At 43.8% G+C, this 22,014-nt stretch overlaps 2 protein-coding genes across 4 annotated transcripts in view; one reads left to right on the top strand and one right to left on the bottom strand.

Annotated features, from left to right (window-relative positions):
- Positions 1-3,384, top strand: part of LOC147147537 (actin filament-associated protein 1-like 2) — a 9,780-nt gene extending 6,396 nt beyond the window's left edge. For both annotated transcript variants that reach the window (XM_086030701.1, XM_086030702.1), the window contains exons 7-15: positions 525-596; positions 723-786; positions 910-1,145; positions 1,218-1,309; positions 1,629-1,731; positions 1,808-1,865; positions 2,405-2,574; positions 2,712-2,822; positions 2,973-3,384. In XM_086030701.1, coding sequence (XP_085886827.1) covers positions 525-596; positions 723-786; positions 910-1,145; positions 1,218-1,309; positions 1,629-1,731; positions 1,808-1,865; positions 2,405-2,574; positions 2,712-2,822; positions 2,973-2,999 — 933 coding nt within the window. In that variant the 3' untranslated portion in view covers positions 3,000-3,384. The remainder of the gene's footprint in view (positions 1-524; positions 597-722; positions 787-909; positions 1,146-1,217; positions 1,310-1,628; positions 1,732-1,807; positions 1,866-2,404; positions 2,575-2,711; positions 2,823-2,972) is intronic.
- On the bottom strand, positions 3,360-22,014 carry LOC147147536 (dematin-like). 2 transcript variants are annotated; one of them, XM_086030703.1, is made up of 16 exons: positions 21,888-21,943; positions 14,004-14,041; positions 13,860-13,937; positions 13,643-13,777; positions 12,360-12,404; positions 12,109-12,292; positions 11,748-11,792; positions 11,482-11,634; positions 10,390-10,502; positions 10,209-10,314; positions 9,411-9,469; positions 9,270-9,312; positions 9,174-9,181; positions 9,046-9,102; positions 8,882-8,962; positions 3,360-4,852 (listed from the first exon to the last, which is right to left on the bottom strand). In XM_086030703.1, the coding sequence occupies exons 2-16, from the start codon at positions 14,019-14,021 to the stop codon at positions 4,739-4,741; spliced, it is 1,239 nt and encodes a 412-aa protein (XP_085886829.1). In that variant the 5' UTR covers positions 14,022-14,041; positions 21,888-21,943; the 3' UTR covers positions 3,360-4,738. The 2 variants fall into 2 exon arrangements, 1 of the variants encoding a protein (XP_085886829.1); XR_015086814.1 differs by lacking the exon at positions 9,174-9,181 and having other exon boundaries at positions 21,888-22,014.

The raw sequence follows: 22,014 nt of genomic DNA, 5'->3' as shown, positions 1-22,014 counted from the left end.
GGCTGGCGACCAGTTTGGGGTGTAGTCTGCCTTCGCCCATTGACAGCTGGGATAGGCTCCAGCAACTCCCCGCGACCCTGTATAGGATAAGCGGTTTGGAAGATGACATGACATGACATGATGACAAAAAAGACAGAGTGCATTAGCTGTACAAAACCGTATACAGTAGTGCCTTGACTTAAAAATTAGTTTGAAACTGTTTCCCTCACAGTTGAGGTTTTTGTTCATATCAAACAAAACTAGAATTATTACATTACAGTCTATTTAAAAAAAAAACATAGCTTAGCCTTTCAACACTAGCATTAATGTGCAGTGTTATAACCCTTAAAGCAACGGATGTTTGAACACAAAATACCGGTAAGTGGTAGGAGGCGCTTTGTTTAGTAAGGTTGTACTTTGCTGCCGTCTTGTGGCATCTAGAGACAATTAAAACCTTTAGTGGGGGGCGTCAATTATTCGTGGGTTTACGCTATTGTGTGTGTGTCAATATTCTGTGTGTGTGTGTGTGCGTGTGTGTGTGGTAGGTGATCGAGGAGCTGAGCGTCATCGGCGAAGATCAGAGCACCAGCTTAGAGCCTCCTCTGTGGTCTCGCCGGGTGAGAAGCACAAAGCACACACACGCTCTCTATTTGTGTCTCTCTACATTGAGTACATGCTGTATGAAAATAAAATATTATACATCATATGGAGCGTTTATAGTGTTTGTTGACTTGTGTGTTCAGTCCAGTGCGCTCCTGACACACACCCACCAGCAAGAAACTTCACATCAACGACACAAGAGCAAAGGTACTGTTTTATTTTGATTTTTACATTTATTTTTATTAGTGTTTTACATTTGTTTGTTTGTTTGTTGATTCACAAGGTTATTTAAATGGGATTTTTTGTTCTTCTTTTTTTTTTAATTGTCAGGTGTGGTGAGTGTGCTGATGAACTGTCAGTGGCAGAGTCTCCTGTGTCAGGTGGAGGCGGGAAATCTCAACATGTTTGCGGAGGACGGCGAAGAGGACGAGACCCGTCGGAGCCGGGCTCGCTCTCCTCAGTACACGGTGCAGCTGCGAGGCTGCGACGTGAAAGCTGCACCCGACTGCGAGCGCCCGCACAGGATCACACTGAGCATGCTCGGCGAGCAGCTGGCTGTTCTGGAGGTGAGTGGCGGCGGGGGGACAGGAAGTGGGGCAAACAGGAAGTAAGGTGACGCTTGCGTGACACGCTCGCAGGTGAGCTCGATGGACGAGAAACGTCGATGGACGCGCCTCCTGACAGAAGCGGCAGACTGTGGCGGCAAGTCACAGCAACACACACACATCAGGTACGTCTGTCAGTGCTGCCGTTGGCGGCGCATACAGATGTTACTTATGAAACTGGACAAACTGGACATTTCTGGAGATATTGCGTGCAAATGTTAAAATGCTGAATGATACAATGCGGAAGCGTGGAATGATTTTGAATGGTGTGTAATAATATAGAAAAATATGGATTGATGTGGAATGATATTGATGGACTGGAATGATATTGGTGAAAAATGTGCAATATGTTGGTGAAAAATGTGGAGTCGTAGTATCAAAAGATAGAGCTTTGCCTTGGCGATGCATGACAACAAACACTTGAAGTGATGTTTGCATCCTCAGCGGACACACCCTGAACACATACATGGACCACCCTTTCCACTCCAGCGCCGCCGTTCCACCGACCCAACCCGTCTACTCCAACACCGCCATGCTGGAGCACATGGTATGACCCTGCCTCGCATGTCCACGTTTGGCTGCCTTGGCTGCCCTTTGACGCCTTCTCATATGTCATCCGACAGCTTCAGAGCTCTCAGGATGCTGCCGTTACCTACACCAACACCACCTTCAGCAGCCACAGTGAGTTTGCGCACGACTATCTTAGCATTGGCCACTAACACAGCTGACTGGTCGCACAGCTCACTTCAATTAGATTAGCATTAGTATGCTCAGCATAAGTCATAAACTTAGCATCAGTTGCTAGCTGATAATTCATGCATGTTTTACTGCTTAGACTAGAGGTTAGCATTACCTGCATCATGAGCATAAACTGAGTGAGGACACCGAGCCGCAGCCGCTAGGTAAGTTATCTTATTAACGCAAATGTGCGTGAGACCTATACTGGCAGCAAGAGTGAGTTAGTATGAGGCTAGCTAGTGTCCGATGCTAGGACATTAGCTTAGCATTGGCGGCATTTGACTTCAAATAGGTCAGACTTAGAACTCTTAGTATGAGGCTCTATCTTAGTATCAGTTGCTAGCGGAGCAAAGGTTTCGCAAATTCTTGCATGTCTGACTTCACAGAGGTTTTCATTAATGCAAAGTGAGTTCGCACACTTAGACGCGACAGTTAGATTACTTAGCCCATTAGCTCAAGTGTGTGTGTGTGGTGTGTTTCAGACAAGAAGTGGTCTGAAGTAGCGCCACGTGGCGTTCAGAAGTTGGAGCTGACGGGCAAGAAAAGTGTACCCATGAGGGCGGAGTCTGAGGCTAACCTGGTGTCAACGACCAATAGGAATAAACGCTCATCCTTCAGACAATCGCTCACTGTGTGCAGCGAGCGGGCACAGGTGATTGTCAAATATGACGGCAGTCAGTAAAGAGCAGTTTGTTAAGGTCTCCATTAGACTGGTCTCTGCTGGTCTTTCCTGGTCCTTGATTGTTTCTAATGTTCTCTCCTGGTTTTCTTTGGTCGGTGTTGGTCTAGGCCAGTCTGCTGAACCCTCTTCTGCGGCGTACGGCATCTGTGAAGACCTCGCTGAAAAAAGTTCCGTCCACACTCTTCATCGAGCATGGGAAGGTTTTCCAGACGAGGAAGGTCAGCATCCACATGTCCACTTCTTTCTTGTTCTGCTGCTGATGCTTTTTAAGCTTCTTCTGTGAATAATGTCACTCTTGTTGTGTTAAAAATCCAATAATGATAAATTACGAGTGTGTTGCCATGGTGACAAGTTTGTTGTTTCCACAGGAATGGGAGACCAAAGCTGCTGCCTGAGACCATGCAACCATGTGACAAAGTGAACATGTGATCGTGTGGCCATGTGACCATATAACGTGTCCACGTGACATATGTCCATACAACCATGTGGCCAAGTGACGTGGCTATGTGTCTTCCTTATGAATATTTAATTGATATCTTTCAGACCACAACTGTGACACGTACACCCTTTAACTTATTTTGTTTTTTTTGTTTTCTACACAAAGTAACAGACTTGAATGGGTTAACACGCATGAGGCATTTGTCATGATCAGTGTGCATGTCGTGTGTATGCACTTCTTCCATGTTACAAAAGCACAAATCATCACTTTTTAATCAATAGTTTTTTTTTATCCAAATCTCATTTTAGAGTAACAGTTTGACAAATATAAAGTTTATTGTGTTTATTGTGTTCATCGTTCAATTTACATTCATCATACACATAAGAAGCAACAGAAAATATTTATCTGAAATTGCCTTACATTACCTTAAATTAGTAATGATATATGTAAATGAGCCGAGAGCACACAGTAATGTTTCATTCAATGCTGATTAGTTATCGATCCTGTCACATGTTAAGATCACGCATGCAGCAGGCGTGTAACACAAAATTCATCAATATAATTCATCAAAAACATCCAAAAATTAGAAAAAAAACAACAAACATGTAGTTAGTGACTTAAAAACTCAAAAACTATCAAAACAAAGCGCTAATCTCTTTTTTCTTAAATTGTAAACTGTCATCATTTAAAATGGTGGTGACTTGCTTAGCAGAGGATGCAAAATGGCTGACAAGATGTGAACATGATCGTCACTAGTCTGCGCCTGCATATGCCCAAAATGTATGAATCACTGTCGTTGTTTTAAATGTACTTCCTCTGAGCCGATTTCAGCTTTCGTCCTGGTCAGTATGCTAAGCTAAGACAACCTCAATGCTCACCACTAGCAGGACAGTAGCAGGACAGAAACAGTCAACGTTTGTCTTCTAGAGCAGTGTTTCCCAACGAGGGAAGGGGTACGCAAGCATATTGTAGTGGGTACTTGTAAACATTTTGTATTTTATTTCCAAAATGATATGTAAATATTCTGAGTCATTTTATAAGCCCATCAATAATATGATAGTATGTTTGCGCTACAACTTGTTGGACAAGTGTTTTGTTCCTGATAACTAAAGTTTAAACTTATTCAAATAAGCTCCAATTTTTTGTGGTAAATGTTATAAGAGTTATATATGACAAAGTCATGTTTGTTATTTATTTTGATTTCACGTTTTGCTTTATATTTGTTATGTTCTAATTTTGGAAAATCAAAATGTGGGTACTCATGGTATGATGAAAGGGTTCGTTGTACACAAGACAAAAATGGTTGGGAAACACTCTTCTAAAACATTATCAAAGGTAGGTTGAAGTTCATGTTTTAGCAATCACTGCTAAAGTTAACTTCACTAAAAGCTCCTTGAATTGTAGCAACTAGCGTTGTTATGCTAACGCTAAAAGTAGCTTCCCTAGTAGCTTTTTTAGAGTTGAAGGCCACAACATTTGTGGTAACTGCTCAACATGTTTTAGCAATCATATTAGCATTGTTGCACCAATGCTAATATTAGCATCACTGACAGCTGCTTCATTCAAAGTTGAAAGCAACAATGTTTGCATTGCCTGCACATCACGTTTGAGCAATCATGTCTAATGCTAAAGTTAGGTTCTCCATCAGCTCGCTAACGTGCAGTGGGCGTGTCTCCGGTGTGGTGGGCGTGGCAGTCAGAAGAGACACGCCCTCTTCTTAAGGTGGTTCTGCCTCCAGAGGGAAAGTTGCTCAAACTCCTCCGGTGTCATCGCAAACACACTGGTGAAGTCTTCCCGCGACAGATGTTTCTGCACGCACACACAACACTTATTATTAGCTTTAGCTTAGTATCTGCTGACATACTAGCATTTTAGCAATGGTCATTAGAAATAGTACCACAAGACTGAGCAATATTATTGATTTTCTTTAACGATTTTAGGTTGTTGTAGGTTAAAGAGACACTTGGGTGAGCATTGGCACTTATATAATAGGTTTGCATGTAAAAATGACATCAGTACTAAAGTGCCCCCCCCCCCCCCCCCCCCCAAGACTCTGTAGTGATTTAAGGTATTTTTTTGTGATTAAATTTACAACAAATTGTCCCGCCCCCTTTTGGAGCTCGGCTTGTTATTTTTTCGGTCTCAGCGGTCTACGTCACGGGAGGGAGGCAAGGCGGTAATATTGCTCGCTTTGTCAGTTCTGTTGTCTAAAACGGCGACCGATCGCACCGAAAATGCAAATGCACATTACTACTCTTGTCCACTTCAACCTGTGAAAGTATAAACGTGTTCTGCACAGTAGTTTGGATTTATTGACATAAAACGTGCTCTCATCATGATCACCTCCACAAAATCAACAGTACCGTGGCGATGGCTTCTCCACTTACACAGGCTGAAGCGGACAAGAGCATGAATGCGCACACGAACTCCGACTGCTTATATTTCGGACATTTAGCTACGCTAAACTAGCGTCAACTCTCAAGAGGGAGACGGCGGCTTGCAGCAGCAGAAGGCAGATTGGAGCTTTACGCCCCCCTCTTCCCTCCCCAGCTAAAGTTAGGTTAATAGGACGGCTAATACCAACAACTAGCTTTAGGTCGTTAAAACAAAAGGTCTTAGCACAACAACATTAGCTCCTTACTCTGCGTCCAGCCTGCGTCGATCTTCAAGTTGCGGGGTTGCCTCCCAAGCAGTCGTGTGCGTTGTCCGACACCGCTTGCAGCCGCCAGAGAGTGAGTTAGTTAAGCCCTCATCGAACAAGCGTCAATGTTCAGCGAACAAAACGTTCCAGCGAGGCTGACTCCACAACCGAGTGTGGCCACATTGGAACGTACCTTTTTGGCTGTTTACGTTCCAAATTGGACCAAATTGGACGGCGTGTTGTCAAAAAACTGGGGCCATTCCTCATCCAAATAAATGCGCACATCTACTCATTTCCACTTCAGTCTCTGTAAATATCCTGACTAATGTTTAATGCCTCGCCCGTCCTAACCGTGATCAGAAAAGAAGCAGTGTTTTTTTTTTAAGCAAAGAAGCAGTGTGTGCTGGTCCCAGCCTAAATCTTTGTAGCTCTGCTCACTTCCACATTTCCTCATTGTCATATAAATCAGCCACGGAGAGGTACATTTTTTTGACAGAGCTGGGCAGTCCGTCCCTGGGCCGAACCGGTTGGACCCTCCGGCCCGGCCGAATGCCCATTTTTGGGGCCGGGGGGTACCTGGTGACAAATTTTAAAAAATGGTTGGACTAAGCATGGCCGGAAGTGGATTTTAGTCTGGCCCACTAATCAGCCCTCATGCGTTTGACGTGGTCGCGAGGCAGCCAAATTTAATCTCAGCCTACTCTGTGAAAAGCTTATTTTTAGGCTTCTTCCTACTCCCGTGTCAGCGCGAGCGACAATTGCTGCATTGATTCACATGACCGACGCATTGTGCTGTTGGCGACAGGTCTGCGACACATGCCACGCACCCATCAGGAATTGTTGCTGCTCTGATCGGTCCATTATGTCACATGTTGCGATGACATACTGTTTCCCAAACGGAGAGGAGGAGAGAGAGGATGTAGCACGCAGCTCGTTGCAAAGCAAACTATTTTGGCAATAAAATTAAATGAATAGTCTAGTCATCTCGGTCCCTTTATGGTTGTAGCAGGCACGATATCCATTGTTGTCGCTGTCTTTTTGAAGCGACGCCCCCCGACTTGGAATGCAACTGTTTCAAAACAACCGTCTGTCCGGGAGTATATTAAGCTGCGCACAGCACTCAAGTATGACGCTGCCACATCAAGGTGGAGTTCATGCACTTCTTCTGGCATCTTCTACTTCCGGAAATACACCGTAGCAAGACTGCTGTGTATAGTGGTTTGCTGGTATGCTTTTATTTTGAAGGCCGTGAACGAAGGGAAGTGTGGAAAATAAATAAGATATTGAATGCGACTTCTGGCCGTCTGTTGGACCCAAATAATTATACAATATGACAAAACCAACCCCGGGGCTCGCAATGGAAGTAAGCACACGCAGTTGGGTAAGTAGTAAAGTACTAGTGGCGCATTTTGAAGCGTGTCCACAGCGGGATCGAATAGTAAATTAGCCAACTAATGATCCTTAAAAAGGCAGCACGGTGGTCGACTGGTTAGCACGTCCGCCTCACAGTTCAGAGGTCGTGGGTTCGATCCCGGCTCCGGCCTCCCTGTGTGGAGTTTGCATGTTCTCCCCGTGCCTGCGTGGGTTTTCTCCGGGTACTCCGGTTTCCTCCCACATTCCAAAAACATGCATGGTAAGTTGATTGGATACTCTAAATTGCCCCTAGGTGTGATTGTGAGTGCGGATGTTTGTCTCTGTGTGCCCTGCGATTGGCTGGCAACCAATTCAGGGTGTCCCCCGCCTACTGCCCAAAGACAGCTGGGATAGGCTCCAGCACGCCCCGCGACCCTTGTGAGGATAAGCGGTACAGATAATGGATGGATGGATGATCCTTAAAAAGCTTCTGCCGTTAGCATCTCTCCCGCGGCGGCGTCAATCACGGACACATTTTTTTGGGGTGTGGGGGGGGGGAGGCGGAACAGGTGGGGGGTGATAATTTTTATGAATAAGGGCGGGGGGTCACGGCCGAAAGGGTACCCAGGTCAAGGGTGGAGGGTCAAGTTGATGAACACTAGTTAGTTATTTCGGCTAGTATGCTTACTATTCTAGTGATGAAACTTGAATGTGTATTGTATGTACAGTATTGTTTGGCTGTTTGATTGCTTAATACAGTGAATTGTAATGTTTAGGCATATTGTTAACTAATGGATATGCATTGGATGATGTTGCTAGGTTATTCTTTGTCTGTGTTATTGCAGACCACAGTAAATAGACGTGTCAAGTGGAATACGGGCCTGTGTTCTCTGACAGGAGCATCCACATCTATACCTTGCCACTCTAAAATAGAGTCAGCTGGAGACATCATACCATTCATATGATCTTCTCCGTTTTACTTCACATTATGTACAGTTCATACAATCTTGCAGCCCGAGTCAACCAGAAAATTGTTTCCAGTTTGGCAGGAGAAACGCAAACGTTCCACTGATCTTGTTTCACAAGACGGGCAGCGGCCTCTTCTCAGGTCATAAGCGGAAGTGACGTACGAGCTGCCTCGCAAAAGTAGCTTTATTTTATACTTTATTTTATTTTTTTATTTAGTAACTCTGAACATAAAAACACAACAAGCATGGGGGTGACAAACATAGAGGCAAAGAAATATATTACAGAAATATAAAGCGTGACATCATCAGCGGACTTTTAAAAAAATGTCAATTAACATTCTATCAGTCCGACCCTTGGCTTGTCGGTAAATTTTTTATTTGGCCCTCATAACATAACATAACATTACATGTTACTGAGAAACTGAATAGCGGGCAAGATCGAAAATCCTGATCAATCTGCCTTAGAGCTTTTTTGCCATATGTTAACGTAGCATCATTTAGCATGTTAACATTTTATCAATTTTGCTCTGAAATAGGCAAAATGTAAAATATTTACGAATCTCTTTTAACACTGTTGTTACATTGGGGGGTTGATGTCATGATATGTTGGCATATTATGTGTTAGCATTTCAGCAATTATTATGAATATAATAGCACCTGAAAATAGATTAAGATGTACACTCTTCATCAAGGTTGTTTGTACTCAGTTATCTTGCTCTTTGGTAATGTAATCATGTGTTAGTATCTTATTATTTTAGCAATCAAATACAACATGAAGATATGAAATCAAAATCAATCAGCCTTGGTGCTTTCTCTACTTAGGATGCTATCTCGCTATCTGTTAGCATTTTCATCAGTTCTTGTTCATATCATTACCTCCAATCGCGTTCTGTCGACGCCAGGAGGAAGTTTACTCCGTCCTCTGTGGTTGACCACCAGCGTCTCATATGGGTAAATCTGACGAAGAAGGGTATGGTTATTATGGTGACCACTCAGGACACGTCCACCTGTTTGATGTCATCACAGGGTCACATGTTTACCTTGACTTCCAGCACGCTGGGCAGCGAGCGCCCTCGGTCCATCGCAACTTCGCCGTTCTGACACACAAACACACAAACATCACCACAACATGGCCGACACACTGCACAATGATGAAGACACACTCTACCTGAACACCTGCGGGAGACACACACACACACGCAAACACACACACATTAGGGCACTTGAACACAGCACAGGGGCCTGGAAGCACCCTGGGGGGTACCTGCAGTGGGCTTCTCCGATGGGCTGAATTCTGTCGACTGCAACTGGAATTTACAAGAACACCAACGCAACGCTGAGCACCTGAATGCCATATCAATGTATCACACAACACACACACACACACGCACACGCACACGCTCACCCTGGCTAGGCCTCCCCCAGAGGATGCTGGGAAGCAAACGGCACGGGAAGTGGCGGCGCCTGCAGAGGACAGAGGAAGCGACAAGAGGAGTTCAGGTACATCACGGATGGACCAAAGGCAACTTAACAAACCATGATGTCGTTCATTTACATATTGAAAGTACTGTATTGTAGTTTCCACAGTGTGTAGTCCTTAACATGTGCACCAGATGTCGCCAGAGCTAAAACTTCCATCCATCCATTATCGATACCGCTTATCCTCACAAGAGTCTCGGGGCGTGCTGGAGCCTATCCCAGCTGTCTTCGGGCAGTAGGCGCGTGCTGGAGCCTATCCCAGCTGTCTTCGGGCAGTAGGCGGGGGACACCCCGAATTGGTTGCCAGACAATTGCAGGGCACACAGAGACAAACATCCGCACTCACAATCATACCTAGGGGCAATTTAGAGAGTCCAATCAGCTTGCCAAACCATGCATGTTTTTTGGAATGTGGGAGGAAACCCTAGTACCTGGAGAAAACCCACGCAGGTACGGGGAGAACATGCAAACTCCACACAGGGAGGCCGGAGCCGGGAGCGAACCCACGACCTCTGAACTGTGAGGCGGACGTGCTAACCAGTCGATCACCGTGTCGCCTGAGCTAAAACTTATTATTAGTTATTCTCGGTTTTGTTTTGTTTTTAACTCTGACACATATGGAAAAACTCCAAAGTTGGGGTACTCGTAAACTAAGTTACCACTGTATGAAGATTGTTTCAACAGGAAGTGGGCTTGATGACATCATAAGGCGCCCGTGCAGTACCTGCATGCTGGCTGCGGTCCGGTAGCGAGCGTGTTTTCCTCCTCAGTGGAGCAGCCGACTTGTCTAGCTCCTCCTTCAGGATGATCCTTCCTAGGTTGGACTGAATCTGAAAGCAAAAATGCCGTGATGTCATCTCAAACACACTTATGATATCATCGTGGCAATAAGCCACGCCCCTTACCTTGTTGAGTTCCTGCCTGTGAAGCGCTCGCAACCCCCAAACCTTATCGTCCTCCTCGTCCTCTTCTTCTTCTTCTTGCCTGCCTTCACTCCTGCGACATGCCTTCTCTTTCTCTGAGGGAAGAACAACATGTCAACTGGATGAACGAAATAAGGATGAAGGGAGGAAAGAAGCAAGAGAAGAGAAGACAAGACAACTCATTTCCATTAACAAGTGAAGATCTTACAAGAATACTACTTTCACGAATAAAGTTGTTTTTAAGAAACAAAAACGAGACATTTCTTATATTTTTGGGGGCGGAGTTTGTTTTTTTTTTTTAAACAAAAATCATAATCTGGTGAGAATAAAGGAATATGTGATAAACAGATAGATATATTCAAAATGAAATCATATAAAATATAACTGAATTGTGGAAATGTTTGAGTGAAAACTTAGGAATTTTACTGTGAAAACTGCAATTTTGCTAAAATATTTTGATGTTAGCACCATCTACTGGTGAACTAATAGAATGTAACGACCTAAGCTTGAAGTGCGTGCATTTGTGTAGCGCGTGTACTATGGTGCCAGAGAGACCACAAGTTGCAAGCTTACCACCAATTTCTTCAGTGGAGGTACAAGCAAAATATGATCACAAACGACTTGTAGTATCCCTCAAGTGACTAAGTAAGTGCATTACACTTGTTCCACATGATGTAGTCATGATGTGGAGGAACTACGTTCGCTAGGTTTATCTCCTTTTTGGTACCCGTAGCAGAAAGGTGGTGACTCACGGCAGCCTCCTGTAGGGGAGGTGTGGCAATATAATTAGAGATTACTTCACCTACGATTATATAAAAAATGTACAGTGATGTGATAGAACAGATTGTTTTTTTTACATATTACTGAATTGAACAGTGGGTTTTAAAAATGAATGAACTTTGGAAAATCTAAACATTCTACACACTGTCACTTTAAATAGGTCACTTTCCTATTCCAACATAAAAATATTTTCCATGTTCCCAAAATTTTCCACATTTGCGTATTTCCTGACAGGAATTTGGTGACGGTTAGCCGATGCCCAGCTCTAGAACACACTAAATGTTTGGATCGTACCAAAGACGGCGGAGGAGGGGGGACAGGGCCAGTGTTCCGTCTCGATCTTGGAGGGAGCATTCGGATCTGGTGGCTCAGCGGCAGGAAACTTTGATGACTCGATGATGAGATCCTCCAAGTGCTTCCCTGCAGGGAGTGCTGAAGACGACGTGCCTGCACGCACGCACACACGCACACACACACACACACATACACGCAAATACATAACGTGATGTCCAATTAGCTCATGATGCTAATAGCTAATGATTGACAGGTGATCAACGGACCTCTTCTGTAGTTGGGAGGCTTCTTGTAGATGTTACTTCCATTGTCTGTGAAATGAAATTTCACAAGAATAACCATAAAATAGCCACCGTAATGTCTAATTCATTACAGAAAGAGAACCCCCCCCGACTCAATGTCTTTGCAACCTTTTGCAACCATAAACAAACCCTCATGAAAAAACTTTTGCAATGTACGCAAACACTCGCAAGCATTCGCCGCTCAGTAAGATGCAGGCTTTCAAATACACAGTGGGCCAGTAAAAAAAAGTTCATAGGGCTGCAAATGGCTCCCGGGCCGGGCTTTGGACACCACAGATACAATGTGCAGTACAGCATATAAAAAAGAAGCATGAAGTAAGTTTACCAGGCCTGTGGAAGTGTTGCAGGATCTTGGAAGGTTGTGTGTTTTGTGCATGTAGCGTATGTTGCGCCAGAAGTGTGTGTTGCGTGTGTGGCGATGGCGTGGTGTTGCCGCTGTTGAGTTTCCTGCCACTGGAAGCAGGCGAGGAGCCGGCAGGAGAACTTTTATCCAGCCACGCCCTGGACTCCTGGGAAGGTTGAGAGAGATCAAGAGAAAGCAGAAACACACACAATGAAATTTGAACTTTGACTTACCTCGGGAGAGGTCGGAGGGGAGAATGAGCCGGGAGACAGCGACCTCTGCACCACAGGCAACAAACATGTCGTTAAGCATCACAATACAACTAAACATTAATACGCGACTGACAAATAATATCATAAAAAGACAAACAATGATGCCCTGCGACTGGCTGGCGACCAGTTCGGGGTGTAGTCTGCCTTCGCCCATTGACGGCTGGGATAGGCTCCAGCAACTCCCCGCGACCCTGTATAGGATAAGCGGTTTGGAAGATGACATGACATGACATGACAAACAATGGTAATAATGCAACAAACAAACGAATAATGACAAATCCCAAATAATAAAAAATAAGATTAAAAACAAAGAATAAATAATATAGTATGCCCCAAAAGAAATAATAATAAAACAGCAATCTCATGAAGACAACAAGACAACAAGCAAAAAAATAATAAGACAACAGACATAAATAAGACAACAGACATAAATAAGACAACAGATATAATGACGAGATAAATTCTATGCATATATACACATATAATAAATATAAAACATTTAGAATATTATCCATACAAAAAACTAACTATACATAACACATAATAATACATGAGACAACAGACTTGTACTCAATAATAACATAACTCATCTAAATAATTACACAACAGAAAAAAAATAACTAACTATAAAATTTAAAAAAAATAGCAAACATGAAAACATACGCCTACAGCAACAAAAATAAAAAACAAATTATCAATTGTTATTAAAAATAAACAATTTATTATTTGATATTAATAAACCCATCCATCCATCCATCCATTATCGATACCGCTTCTCCTCACAAGGGTCGCGGGGCGTGCTGGAGCCTATCCTAGCTGTCTTCGGGCAGTGGGCGGGGGACACCCTGAATTGGTTGCCAGCCAATCGCAGGGCACACAGAGACAAACATCACTCAAAATCACACCTAGGGGCAATTTAGAGTGTCCAATCAACTTACCATGCATGTTTTTGGAATGTGGGAGGAAACCGGAGTACCCGGAGAAAACCCACGCAGGCAGGGGGAGAACATGCAAACTCCACACAGGGAGGCCGGGGCCGGGATCAAACCCACGACCTCTGAACTGTGAGGCGGACGTGCTAACCAGTCGACCACCGTGCCGCCCTAATAAACCCACCCAATGTAATTGATTTATAATAATAATAATAATAATTAAGAAGAGTAATAATCATAATAACAAAAACAAATGATTATAATTAGGCACAACACATTTGAACTTCTTATTTTGCGAGTTAAGTGACTCACCGACACGTCCAATGGACTGTAGTTGTAGTGCAGCTCGTACGTCATCAGGTCTGGTCTCTCGATGTCCAGAATGGCTTTGTCCTGCGGGAGTGCCGCCAGGTCCTTATAAACCATCACGCCGTCATCCACCCTCGCCTGTGGGGTCAAGGGGGCGGGATTTAAGGAGGAGGGGGCTACGGATGCTGATAACATTGCAAAGTCAAATCTGGCCTCTCACCACGATGGCGGCGGGGGATCCTGGCACGTTGGCGCCACCTCGCAGAGACAGCACACTACCCGGGGATGTTTGAGGCCTCTGCACGTGACACATGTGTCAGACATGGCATGCTAACGCTAGCGGCTAACTCAGATGTTTGTTTACCTTTGGCATCATCATCATGGTGGCGGCTTGGTCACTCCCTTGAACACACACCAAAAAAGTTATTCATTGGAAATTATTACTATAAAATAATTGTGTGTGCGCGTGCGTGTGTGTAAGCCTGGGTGGGTGTGCGTGTGTTTGTGCATTTATAAGTGTGTGTTCTTGACAGTGAGCCTGTGTGAGCGCTAAAGAGCTGAGCTCAAAAACGCTTAGGATCTCTGTGATAAAAGTTGCCCATGCGGACACTCACAAACATAAACATGTGATCAACACACAGACACATACTCGCACACAACAAGTACACAACACCACAATGGGCCTCAGCTCTGGATGGTCCCATGGAACACAAAGAGATCATTCCGGAAGGTTGCCACTACAGAATAGATCAAATGATAGCGTACTAACATGTGTAACACACACACACACGGACACGCAGGCTCGCACACACACGCACGCACACGCACACCCACACGCACACACACACACGCACCCACGCACACACACACTTCAGTGGCAATGTGTGTGGTACATGAGCTTTGATTGACGCCCACCCATCTTTTCATCATCTCTTCGAGTCATGCATTGATCTGTGCTTTCACGTAGTTAATTATGCATGAGCCACTCATTCATTATTAATGAGTCATAGCTATTATTCATGAGTCATCGGTCATCTAGGGGCTGAGGTCACTTTCTCCACCACAACATGTTGCTTCTCTTTAGATGGTAAAGTCGACTCGAGAAGTGTAGTTCAAGCGTGCTAACATGCTGAGCTAACAATGGCGTGTATGCGTTTAATCTGATGAGTCATTGCCTCCAATGACACATCGTTCAACAAAACAGAGCTATGCAGCAAAGTGGAGACTGTGAAGTGTAATATTAACAACATCTAGGGTTGCCAACTCTCTGAAAAAAAAAATAAGGGTCACCTCATCGGCAGAGACGGCCGACATGACAGCCTTCAACCTTCCGTGCGTGACTTGTATTTTTTGTTTGTTTACTTATTTATTTATTTTTGTGGGTGAAACCTTTTTAAACTATTTAAACCCAAGTTGGAGGCACGTCCTCCTCACAGTGCAAAGGTCGTGGATTCCAATCTAGCCCTGGCCTTCCTGTGTGGAGTTTGCATGTTCTCCTCATGCCTGCGTGAGTTTTCCCCAGGTACTCCGATTTCCTCCCACATTTCAAAAACATGCATGGTAGGTTGATTGAATGCGCTAAATTGTCCCTAGGTGTGATTGTGAGCACGAACGGTTGTTTGTTCGTGTGTGCCCTGCGATTGGCTGGCAACCAGTTCAGGGTGTACCCCGCCTGCTGCCCGTAGACAGCTGGGATGGGCTCCAGCACGGTTTGGATAATGGATGGATGGATAAACACATGAAAAAGTTATTTTCCAGAAATATACTTTAATACAAGCTAACAAAATTTACTTATCAAAATAAATATCTCTCGAACTTCTAGAAACATTTCCTGCTCAACTCAAAACTGTATAAATTGATATAAAACAATAAATAATAAGCAGAACATTCATAACTTATGAACAGCTCAATGCCACATTATGTGGAGACAGCCTATTTTTTCCATTTATACTTCTTCTGAGATCTTGTTGCAGCGAGGAGCGGTTTGTCTTTGACTACTGCAGAGTAAAATTCTGAGCTAAACATGTCATGTCAAGCTCACAATGAGCTCACCTTTAATCAGTTCAGCAGAACATTTGTTTCACACATTTATCCACTTATTCTTCATAGGAGAGAAAAATAATGTATAATAATACGTTTTTACTGTATATTTATAGTTAAAGTAGTATATCAACTGCCGTATGCAAAAAGTATGCATAACTGTTCGACCTTGTAATTAATGTAAGAAGGACTTGTAATTAGTGTGTGTGTGAATTCTTCATTATTCATCAAAGCATTACATATCTATTTAACATACTTGTCAATCTTATTCATCTATTTATTTATTCCACCCAAGAATTGTATGTTTGGCCATACAATGCTGACATTCATTGCACATTCCCATTTTAACCTTAATTAGAGGTTTTAAAAGAACATCTTTCTTTACACACCATATCGAGCTCTGGCATAAACCTTGTGGACAACAAAATTTGTCTAGGGTCAAATTCTCACACTTTTTCGACCTATGTGTTGTTTTCTGCTTTCCAGTCCTCTCTTTATTTTGCTACCAAGAGCTTGAGCCGCCATAGCAGAATCGGAGGGCGGCTGCAGAGCTTGCAACAGTACCTCGACCAATAAGATAAGCGGATTCTGTATCGTCATTTACATCTTCCAACTCTCACACCTATTTTAGACCCCTCCTCCTTGCCATCTTGACGAGGGTTCGTAACAGCGACCACCAATAGATTACAGGCAGTCCTCATATAACAACGTACGCGACCTACGACGTTTCGACTTTACGACGCCCGTGCCTTCTCCTCCATTTCGTCCCCAGCACCATATTAACTACGTTTACATGCAGTCAATATTCAGGTTAAAGTCAAAATTCTGATTATGGAAACATTATGAATATCCCGTTTACATGATTGAGCGGACAGAGTTGCTCCGGCTTTTGAATAACCCACTGTGTATGCCGACACACGGTGTCATGACTCAAATGGACATCATTTCCACTTGTTACTTTAAACTGTCAATAAAACACTTAATATTCATGTCACTCACCACATGAATGAAGCAGCCGGTTTCCTCCTCACTCCAAAAGTGTGCTTTTGGACACTTTACCTCTGCCTGGGTATTTGCAGTGGTTGCGCGCCAAAGAACGCATCCCCGCATTCAAGCGCTTCCTGTACTACAAAGACCAGCATTCCTTGCGGTTGAGCAATGAGCATGCGTAGAGTGTCTCGATCGTGTCTGTTTGCGCACCGGCAGTATCTTTGCCTTTTTCGCCCTCCTTCTCCATCCACTTCTCAGCAGTAATGCTAAGTACAGCATATCATGCTTTTTGTTTTAATGTATTTTCGTTTTTTTATACAAAGTATTTTGACATAAATTTCAACTTTAACGGTGAAATCCGACATACGCGGTAATTCATGTTACATCGCCAGTGTAGGAACGGAACTCGTTCATAAAATGAGGACTCCCCGTATATCAAACATCTTCTACGGACACTTGGGATATGGACTGACCAGGTACAAAATGCAAAAGTTCAGCAGCATGCTAAACTAACGTTTTACTAGTTCAAGGTCACAGAAGACACTGGTACTTCCTGTTTGTCTCAAGAGAGAGCTCATTAACAATCAATACGAGGATCAATAAGTCAGAACAGAGTATCACCTTGAGTGGTTTCACCAACATCCCATAATATCACTAACGCAGTCTATGGTCATATTTGACTTACAGAAATCTTTGCCAAGTGACCACAGGGTTCATGATGAATTCTTCTTTTGTCTTACATCCCCTGAATGCACCATCATGAAAGAAAAGTGAGCAAAGGTCAAGTTTTGACTTTAAATTAGACCTCCCTCTGTGTGTGTGTGCCTATGCGTGCATGTGTGAAGTGTAAATCAGTAAAGGTCTGCATGCTCTCAGGATCTGAGCATGAAGACAATCAGTGACCGCTACTAACAAGCTAACGAGCTAATTTACATCCAAACAAAGAGGGAAGGGTATAAAGGGACAAAAGCAGAGAGAGGAAAAGTCACACAGCATGTTTCTAATGTTTCACTTTGTTCCCAAATGTAAAAAAAAAAGGACTAGAATAGAAAAATAAAACTACAAGAATTATTTTATGTACTGATTCTCACAGGCCTACACAGAGTCATCGAGAAAGGTATTCTGGGAAATGTAGGAATTCATTTGTATGTGTTTGCGTGTGTTTGTGTGTGTGAATGTGAATGCAGGGGGGTCTATTTTAGGCCAGCAGCACCTCCAGCACGTCACCGTCGGCTGATTGGTGGAGTGCTGCCGGCCGTCTCCTAGCAACCGGCTGCTATCGGCCAGCATTCCACTGATGTTTGCCGGATGAGCGGGAAGCGTACGCGAAAGCAACGCCAAAAACAAAATATCATCTTATACTACAAAATGACCTTTCGAGATGCTTCTGAAAGATTTTACAGCGACTGTAAAAAGATGAGTCATGAAAGTGAAAGCTTGAGACAGTAGATTTTGCTGACCCACTTTGGAGCCAAACACCAAAATACAATTTTCCACATGCTCACACATACATATTTACACACACAGACATATGCAGTACATACAGACACGCATATACATACAGTAGATGCATACAGTACATACAAGCGATTACACGCACACACACACGTTAATATCAGAGCTGGGCATTTTGCCTGTGTGACGGATCGGTCCGCATATCCGCCTATGACGTACACCCATTTTGTAAAGGAGGAATTTAAAAAAATTGTCTGACAAAGTATAGTCGAGAGCAATCATCATCAATAATCATCTATTGTCGCCTCCACCTCCAGCTAGGCAATATTTTAAACAAAAGAATCATCGTGGCATGGAAGCCTCACCGCGGCCGGACTAAATGCGTCTCCTTTAAATGCGGCGAGGCTTGGTGGTAGTTTGTCGAAGTTGGTAGTCGGAAACGCTAACGGAAGCCTGTTTAAAATGACAGCCGGACCGGCCTATAGAAGATTACTATTTGGTCCGGCCGGACAAAATGGCAGATAAACGGATGTACCTTGCGCAGACACACACTGCGCACCCACTTGACAAAAACAACCCCAAAGACACACACACACACACACACACACACCAACACGCGCACACACACCCACACACACACACACATTCACCAGGGTTATATTAGTTTTTGATTTATCATTGTATTTTGTTTTAAAACATTATTGCCTTAATTTTATTTCATTAACGAAAATGTTTTTTCAATTTGAGTTTGTTATTTCGATAGTTTCCGTTAACTATAATCACCTTGATACACAGACACACACGCACACGTGTGCGTGCGGTTATTATAAAGAGCTGCCAGGGCCAGAATTCAGGATTCCCTCTCACACATCACTAATGTAACGCTCTTGTACACACTATTGAAACACGTATTTTACTATATTATATCAGCGCAGTATGATGGATGAAATGACTTAATTTGGCCCTGTGAGAGGATTTCAGCTCTGTATGTCAGACCAATTAAGCAGTGGGCGTGAGAGCCTTTCAGTAGTCTGTGTGGAAGAGTCCGTGGGAGTCACAGTGTTTCAGGAGTGTGCGAGAGCATTTTAAAAGTGCATTTCAGTTGTGAGTGTGAGAGGTAATTTTGAATTTTGTCCCCGACGTCCCTTAATAGCTTATCTCGGCCGTACACACATGTGACCACACCCACATGCCATCGGCGTGTAACGACCGCCGTCATCAGTCACGTTGTGATTGACAGGTTGTGAACTTTCCGGAATCGTCACGACTGTTGTTTTCACCTTCATCTTTTAGCTTTGTTCCGAAAGTAAACACATTAAAAAAATAAAATAAAATAAACACAAGATTACTCGTGGGTCGTGGCACTGTCGTCATGACAACACAGTGTGTATTGCTGTACGTGTTTGTGTGTGTTGTCCATCTGTCAATTTAGTCAGCGACTTAACATTCCAGCACTTGAATCATTTTGTGTGTCTCCTATCAGTCAAATGAAACACACAGACATGCGCACGCACAAGCTGCACTTGTGGCCTCATTCCTATATCAAGCCCCCTGCTGCGCTCATAGATAACCAGCGAGGCATTCGTTAGCCGGTGCGACTTTCGGCCTTCACCAGCTAAGCTACCACATGCTGTTGTGTTGTTGTGATGACAACAAGACACGCAACTACACGCACACAATCTGTATGTTGTTGGTGTCACGTGTGTTTTTTCAGTCATAACAAGGTAATGTTGTTCCTAATATTCTGACTGCTTCCATCCACACACAATGGCAAAAGTGACATGACCTTCTCACTCATCTAAAGTGCATTTTTACATGAGCTGGTTTGGAAATCGTAATTTCCTCTTAAAAGCTGTTCTGCTCACATTTTTTTAAAGGAAATTTCATGCCCCTCAAACCAAATCAAAAGCAGTAGTTTTTTCTCAATGGCATTTTCACTACAAACCAAACGTTTTTGTGATGCATGACAATGTTATTTCAAAATACTACACCTCTGATATTTTTGGGGCCTAAAACAACAGTTTCAGGTGGAAAATCATTACAATGTAATGATTTAAATGCACACATGAAGAATGAGGGTCACGAGGGCTAAAGTGGTTATAATAACATCTGCCTCACAGTTCTAGGTTCTGGGTTCGAATCCTGGTTGGGGAAACAAGATGGCAATGAGAAGGGCAAAGAAGGGAGTCAAGGGAAAATTACATTTCTGAATAAGAAAAACATAATACTTTTGATCGGAATCACATCATTATTTTAGAGTTGAACTAAAACAAACACAATGCAAGAGTAGCTAAGACATTTAGCTGTACTAATTTAGAGTGATATTATTAAATTGGTCCAAATTTGAATTCGGAATGTTCCCACCCATTTCCATGACAATGCAGCTTCCTCTCACCTGTCAACACCATTTTTATACTTGATAATCATGTCATCAGCATGACTTCACCACGCGAAGGCTACCTAACATGGGGGCCCGACGTGTTAGCTAAACACCCCATCAAAGGCACTGCATGAAATGGTGTGACACAAGCGGGCTAAAGTCATGAGAGGCGATCGATCACCATGAGGATGTTACACTGTCATTACAGTCAGTCAGATGGAGTCTTGATGCTAAGCTAGTGCTATTAGCATTCCTGCCCGTGAAATATCACAGGCGTTGGGTTTCATGTTTTATAGATTTTTACAGGCACTCCCCTGCTTACAAACACCCCCCTGCTTACAAACATCCATCCATCCATTATCTATCCCGCTTATCCTCACAAGTGTTGCGGGGCGTGCTGGAGCCTATCCCAGCTGTCTTTGGGCAGTAGGCGGGGAACACCCTGAATTGGTTGCCAGCCAATCGCAGGGCACACAGAGACAAAGAAACATTCACACTCACAATCACACCTAGAGGCAATTTAGAGTGTCCAATTAACCTACCAAGCATGTTTTTGAAATGTGGGAGGAAACCGGAGTACCCGAAGAAAACCCACGCAGGCACGGGGAGAACATGCAAACTCCACACAGGGAGGCCGTGGCCGGGATCGAACCCACAACCTCTGAACTGTGAGGCGGACGAGCTAACCAGTCGACCACTGTGCCGCCGCTTACAAACATTCACCTTACAAATAAACAGCTTGAAGCAAGCACACTAGGCCTCTAATTTGGGGAACTGTGTGAGCGAGTCTTTTCATTTCGTCAAAATGATGTTACATGATATTGTCCCATTTCTTGACAGCAAGAGTGAGAACAGGCGGTAAAAAAAAGTGGGCTCTCTATATTGTGAATTTTCAACTACTGTGGGTCTGAAACATTCCTCTGATAAACGGGGAATAGTTACCTGTATGTGTGAGTGAATGTGCCTGAGTGTGAGTGTGTTACATAAAATCATTCTCTCCTCCTTAATCCCTCCTCCTCTCCTCTCCCCCCTACGCAAGCTCTTACGTCACTGCATTATCATACATACAGTACATCAATCATCGCGACGACGACGATGAAGAGTGACGTGCGCGTTCACAGCGGGACAAACTCGCCACCACAAGCGCGCCTTTTGATGTTGATGCTCACGACTTAATTTGGGTGGGCGCGACATACGTACACGCGCATCTTATCAAGTTCACTTCGCGCGACATCACGCAGCAACACACAAGCACAAGTCCACCATACGTAGCGCGTAATATCCAACACATACATATGACTTGTGTCCCTCCCCCACACACGTTGACTATATTGCATCTATGCTCGTCACGTGACGTATTCAAAGAAAGGTGGTTCTCCTTACCTGCGTGCGCCTGTCTGTGCGTGCGCGTTTCGCGCGTCCTGCGCGTGTGAGCAGCATTCAGCGAGCGAGCGAGCGAGTGATCCTCCGCACTCACTCCCGCCTCTTCATGTACCGCGTGTGCGCGCGT

Source organism: Filicampus tigris, chromosome 5, assembly GCF_054856515.1.
Source record: "Filicampus tigris isolate MCC_2025a chromosome 5, RoL_Ftig_1.0, whole genome shotgun sequence".
Lineage (NCBI taxonomy): Eukaryota > Metazoa > Chordata > Actinopteri > Syngnathiformes > Syngnathidae > Filicampus > Filicampus tigris.
This window is presented reverse-complemented; position numbering and strand designations above follow the sequence as displayed.

Bases quoted from the DNA above. Each gene is read 5' to 3' on its own strand.
- LOC147147536 (XM_086030703.1), bottom strand. The intron at 10,503-11,481 runs GTACGATCCAAA...TTCTTCCCTCAG, and splicing joins CCCCTCCTCCGCCGTCTTTG to AGAAAGAGAAGGCATGTCGC. The intron at 9,313-9,410 runs GTGAGCGTGTGC...TGTAAATTCCAG, and splicing joins CTGGGGGAGGCCTAGCCAGG to TTGCAGTCGACAGAATTCAG.